General features: G+C 60.3%; 1 protein-coding gene across 2 annotated transcripts; it reads right to left on the bottom strand.

Annotated features, from left to right (window-relative positions):
* Positions 1-579: 579 nt before the first annotated feature.
* S1PR5 (sphingosine-1-phosphate receptor 5) lies at positions 580-5,044 on the bottom strand. Of its 2 annotated transcripts, XM_021705170.1 has the most exons (3): positions 5,033-5,044; positions 4,555-4,738; positions 580-2,715 (listed from the first exon to the last, which is right to left on the bottom strand). In XM_021705170.1, exon 3 carries the CDS (start codon positions 2,695-2,697, stop codon positions 1,501-1,503), a length of 1,197 nt encoding a protein of 398 aa, XP_021560845.1. In that variant the 5' UTR covers positions 2,698-2,715; positions 4,555-4,738; positions 5,033-5,044; the 3' UTR covers positions 580-1,500. The 2 variants fall into 2 exon arrangements, with proteins under 2 accessions (XP_021560845.1, XP_021560846.1); XM_021705171.1 differs by lacking the exons at positions 4,555-4,738; positions 5,033-5,044 and adding an exon at positions 4,122-4,368.
* Between the last annotated feature and the right edge of the window lie 792 nt (positions 5,045-5,836).

Genomic DNA, 5,836 nt, shown 5'->3' with positions numbered 1-5,836 from the left:
GGAAGGTAGTCATCTGCAAGCCAGGAAGAGAGTCCTCACTAGCACCAGATAATGCTGGTGCGCTCATCTTGGACTTCCAACCCCCAGAACAGTGAGAAATAAATTTCTGCTGTTTCAACTGCACAGGTAATGATATTTGTTATGGCAGCCTGAGCCAACTAAGACAGTAAGACAGTACAAAATCTGTGGGTGTGCAACAATTCCAAGATATACTATTAAGTGAAAAAGCAAGATGCAAAGCAGTGCTAAAGTTGTATAAAAAAAAGAGAGAAGTTTTTTGTTTGTTTTGTTGTTGTTGTTTTTAAGAGAGAGGTGTTTACCTGTCAGCTCATTTATCCACAGAATAGCTCCCCCTCCGAAGGAGCCAGACACGAGGCCTGTGCCTCTTAGGGCCTGGGAGCCCGGCAGTCTGGGTTAGTATCCTGGCTCAGACACTAGGCAAGGTACTCACCGCTTGGAGGTTCTTCATCTGTCAAATTGGGGTGAGGAAACCACCTTACAAAGTTGCAGTAAGGGTGAGGAAAAGGTGTGTCCTGGCCTACCACCGTGGGGATGACTAGCCAGACACAGTAAACTGTAATTGTTCTAATTATTATATTTTTTACTTTTTTATGAAGGATCTGACACCACACTCAAAGAAATCTTTTTCAGATAGGAATTGGCTGTCTCTCACAGTCAAATTTTAGTTTAGGGTGCCGTGTTTTTGGCATTCTCTCCTCTAAACTTGATTCATTTCTTTCTCTCACGCCCACACTGAATTCCTCAGTAATTCCCACCTGCTGTCTCCAAAATCTATTCAGAATCCACATAGTCTGAGGCCCCATCCTTGCTCTCCTGGGCCAGTGCAGGCACTTTCACCTTGTTCTAGCTTTGACCTTCACCCTTACAGATGTTCACCCTCTGTGAACATCTCAAGCAAATCAAGTCTGTCCTCCGCCTCCCACTTCACTCAGAGAAAAAGCAAAGTCCTGGACGGGGCCCACAAGGCTCTGCCCACTCTGCCCCAGCATTTTCCTGCCTTTGTTTCCTCCCACCACCCCCCTCCATTGTTGCTTTAGCCGCAAAGGGGATCTTTGCTTTTCCGAGAAAACACAGGCATGTTCCAGCCTCAGGACCTTTGCACTGCTGTTCCTTCACCCTGCAAAGCTCTTCTTTCAAATGTTCCCAGGGCAATGATGTCTCAGCTTACATCGTATGTCACCACTTCTGCAGAGAAGCATCCCCTGACCACCACCGCATCACTGTATTGTAGGTGGAATCATATCCGTGATGTCTTCACCCTGTTAGTGCCTGTGTCCCCCATCAGAATGTCAATGCCACAAGGGTCGTGATTTTTGTCTGTTTCATTTACTGCTGTGGGGCTTAGCATAAATAAAACGCGTTTCCCTTGGTCTCTTCTGCCGCCACCACCTTCAGCTGCTTTTCCTACAAATTCCCTTATTTAAAAAGAAAAAGTCTGCAAAACAGCTCTCGGGGAGGGTACTGGCAGGCCAAAAGGCGTCAGTCCGCGGCCGGAGCGGGTACCAGGGTCCGGGCGGCTGTGGGCGCCCCAGGGCCGCCAGCCGAGCCGCTAGTGTCCAGCCCGTCCCGCTGGGGTGACGAGCGCTCGGAGCGGCTGGAGCTGCCGTCCAAGCCGGGGGGCAGCCAGCGGTTCAGGCCTCCCGAAGCCCCAGCGGGGCTCCCGGACCCCTGGGAGGCGTCCTGCCCTCTGTGGCAGGGGCGGCGGCCGCAGCAGACCAGGCGCAGGAGAGCGAAGCGCAGGTCGCGGTTGGTGAGCGTGTAAATGATGGGGTTCAGAAGCGAGTTGGCCATGGCCAGGCCCAGGAAGGGGTCGGCCTGCAAGAGCACGGGGCAGGCGCGCGCGGGGCACGCCACGTCGAGCAAGAGCAGCAGGAAGAGGGGGCCCCAACACACCACGAAGGCCAGGAGCACCACGCTGAGCGTGCGCAAGAGCGCCAGCGAGCGCGGCGTGCGGCGGGCCCGGCTGGAGGCGCCCCCGGCAGCCCCGGGCCGCTCCCGCAGGCGCCGCGCGTTGGCACGCACCTGGCAGTAGATGTGCGCGTAGAGCGCACAGATGGCGGCCAGGATGCCGAGGAAGGCGAGCACGCAGAAGAGCACGTAGGCCTTGGCGTAGAGCGGCAGGACGGTGGAGCAGGTATCCAGGCGGCCCAGACAATTCCAGCCGAGCGCCGGCAGTAGTCCGAGGAGCAGCGACACGCCCCAGGCGGCAGCCGCCATTGCCAGCGTGCGTCCCCGACGCGCGGCGGGCGCGGGTCCTCGGCGGGCCATGGTGAGGCGGCGCTCGAGCGCGATGGCCAGGAGGCTCAGCACGGACGCGGCGAGCGCCACGAAGACGCCACCTTCACGGGCGAACCAGAGCGCGGGCGACAGGCGCAGCGTGAGAGGCCCCGACAGCAGAATGTTGGCGGCGTAGGCCGCGCCCGCCAGCAGGTCGGACAGCGTCAGGCTGCCCAGGAGCAGGAACATGGGCGCGTGGAAGCGCGGGTGGCGCCCAAGCACGAACAGCACGGCCAAGTTCTCGAGCACGATGAGGGCGCACACCGCCAGGCACACGACGGCGTCGGCACGCAGCCCCGCGCCGGGCTGGTAGCGTGCACCGCGAAGCTTGCCAGTGTAGTTGTAATGCAAGACGATGACCTCGCTCACCGGCGCCGGCCGCAGCAGCCTCGGCTCCATGGGCCGCTTGCCCCAGGGCTGCGGAGAGGTAAGGTGTAGTAAAAGGCCTGAGGAGGCGGGCACGGTGGGGCGGGGCCTCGCAGCCCTGGGAAAGGGGCCCTCACCCCCTACCCGCCACTCCACACTTACCCCGGGGCCCAAAGGGAGTTAGGGATGGAAAGGAGGTGGCCATGGAGACAGGCCGACCCAAAGACACGCAAATAAGATCACGAGGGGACATGGTGACAGAGTCCCCCAGGAAAGGGACACGCATAAGTCACACATCATCAGGGCTATCCAGGGGCAGATTCAATCATAAGCAGACAGGGACGCACACACGAATACAGTGACACGCCGCCAAGAAATGTACACCCAGTCACAAATTAGAGCAAAAATACACAGTCACACCCTATGAGGGAAACCAGAAAATGTATTCACACTTGAGCAGAGCGACATAGACAGAGACACACGGGGACCCAAATTCAGCCACAGAGAGGGTCAAGCCCAGTCGTACAGACCAGTTTCACAACCTCCACCCACAGCCAGCCTGGAGCCTAGAACCTCACAATCTCCGTCCCTCGCTGCTCGCAGGGCTTTGTGTGCTGCACACACTCCTTCATCCACCGCAAAAACCCCGTGAGAAAGCTGTCTGTCCTCCCATTTTACAGAGGCAGAGCCTGAGGGCAACAGACAGGATCCAGAAGGCACAGACAGGCTTTTGCAGAGGGGCTACACGTGTCATTAGAGTGTAATAATACTTCCCGCCCAAGACTTCACCCTCTAATCTCCTCGACAGCCTTCCCCTTAGTCCCAGTTTACAGACTGGAAGCTGTGACTCAAAAGTTCCTCGCATAAGAAGCGGACAGGAAGGTTCTCGTGTTTCAACACAAATACAGCTACTCAGAAATGGTTACACAGTCGCGCGAGTCCCACTTAATAGATGAGAAAATCGAGGCTTGGGAAGGGAAACGGACTTATTTGCCCAGGGAAGAAACAAATGCATCCCGGGCGGCATCGGTTGCACTCAGGGAACCTTGCGCCAACACAGCCCCAGGGAGTCACGGACTCAGCCACGCTGAGGGGAGGGAGACATCAGATGCATGCAGACACGGGTGACGCTCTGATGGGGACACCGAGCAGAGGCTCACAGCCTCTGCATCTCCCGCCTCGCCTCGGATTTCCTGGAAACAGGACTGAAGGAGAGAAGCTTGCAGTGTAGCCAGGAGAGGGCGAGGCCGGGGGAGTCCAGGCGCCCCTACCCCGATCCCCGCCCCCCCCTCCCCGCACCCCGCCCGGAAGTTGCCGCTTTCCCTCCCAACCCCCCCCCCCGCCCCCATAAGACCTCCGGGGAAATCCAAACAAGGGGACCGGGGCTGCGGTCGGGGCAACCCCCTGCGGGCCGGGCTGAGCCCCGCGCACCTGGAGACCCAGGGCAGTGCACTCACCCGTGCGCCCTGGTCGTGCGCCCCCGGCAGTCGCGCGGCCACGAGCAGAGTGAGCGGACGCGGCTCGGGGGGCGGGGCTGGAGCTGGCCCGCGAGAGGGAGGGCCCACAACGCGGACCTCTGGCGGTCGACAGCAGTCGCCCCCTCCCCTTGGGGCCCGGGCACCCAGCCCATGGCTGCCAGCCCGTGCCACCCGCCGCGGCACCGGAACGCGCCCCGTCGGCGACTGGCACCGGCGAGCCCTTGGCTCCCCGCTCCGGGCCTGAACTGCTCTCCCAGGGAGGCTCCGTCGCGGTGGGAGGACCCCGAGAAGCGGGGAAGGGGAGGTTCTCAGCGGGGGCGGCCGCAGCCTGAGCCTCTTCCCGCCCCCCAGCAGAGGGGTCCCGTCTGTCCTCTGGGGCCTGGACACTGGTTGCTGCCCACTTCCCGCCTACCTTCCAGCTGAGCCTCCGGGCTGCACTCCAAGAACGCCCCGTCGGCGACGGACCCCCCGGCAGCGCAGGTTAGGAGGGGTCTTCAGCCGGGCGGCGATAGCCTCAGTCCCCTCACCCCAAGCAGTTATGTCCAGGTGGCTCCGGGGCGCAGGCCCCTCTCCATTTCCCCCGCTCCTACGCCGGGCTTAGAGGGAGTTGGGGAGGCGCAGGTGAAGGTAGGATTCTGGTGGGAACCTCCTTCTCCCCAGATGAGGGAGATCGGGCTCATATGACCTCCTGGCTCCCCCCACCCCGTCTCTGCTACCCTTATTGCTCCCAACGATGTGATTTACTCATTTAACATATTTCTGGGCTATGTCCCCACCAGACGGTCAGCCCCCACGGAGGCAAGGGTTTGCGTCTGTCGTGGGCACTGCCGGGACACAGCCCAGGCCCAATAAGTTATCTGCCCAGTGAGTGAATGAATGAATGAGTGTACCCTCGCTTTCTGTGTGTGTATCTTTTTCATCGGGTCTCTCCGGGTCTGTCTCTCTCCCTGTCTCTCTTGTGTCTCTCTCAGTCGTTGGCTGTGTCTTTGTCTATGTCGCTCTCCCACGCCTCTCCCAGGCCTCCGCTCCTCCAACGGGCCAGTCCCAGCTGGCCCCACACCCCCACTCCCAGTTCCCAGGAGTTTCCTGGCCAGGCCCAGCTCCCCCACCCTCAGACCAGAGGCTCCAGCCAGGAAGGGGGGCTGGGCCTGGTGGCTGCGATCTTCACCGCGATGGTGCCCTTTGACTCAGCCGTGGGTGACATGAGGGTGTCCCAGGGGCCATGAGGGGAGGATTGGGGGCTGCCCCCAGGTGAGGGATCGTGAGGGGCACCCAGGCCTGATCATATCCTTATGTAGCCCTTTGGGGATCCCTGAGGCTTCTACCCCCGCTGTTCCTTGGGGAGACAGAACGGTTCCTGCCTGCTCCGACCAAAGACACAGGCAGGGCAGTGCAGTGGGGCTGGAGTGGGGGGATGCGGAACGCTTGGGTGGTGGTGCTCCACAACCTTGCCTTCCAAGCCAGCAGGGATGAGCCCTGAAGATTCCCCAAATGCAGTGGGGCCACCCAGATGCTGGATAAATGACCCCCTTCTGCAAAAGGGAAGCCACACCCCTCTTGGGAAGATGGCCTCTTCACACCTCCCTGGGCTCTATGCTGTCCAGGGCCCTCCAATCGCCACCCACCCCCCACCTCCTAGTGCCTCTTTTCTGTAGACTGGGACCCTGATTTCTCCAGCAGATGTCAGGAGCCTG

This window comes from Neomonachus schauinslandi, chromosome 1, assembly GCF_002201575.2.
Source record: "Neomonachus schauinslandi chromosome 1, ASM220157v2, whole genome shotgun sequence".
NCBI lineage: Eukaryota > Metazoa > Chordata > Mammalia > Carnivora > Phocidae > Neomonachus > Neomonachus schauinslandi.
Note: the sequence above shows the minus strand (reverse complement) of the source record. Positions and strands in the feature narration are given on the sequence as shown.

What these genes read in the sequence shown, in the direction of transcription:
- S1PR5 (XM_021705170.1), bottom strand. Translation starts at nt 2,697, where the DNA reads ATGGAGCCGAGGCTGCTGCGGCCGGCGCCGGTGAGCGAGGTCATCGTC.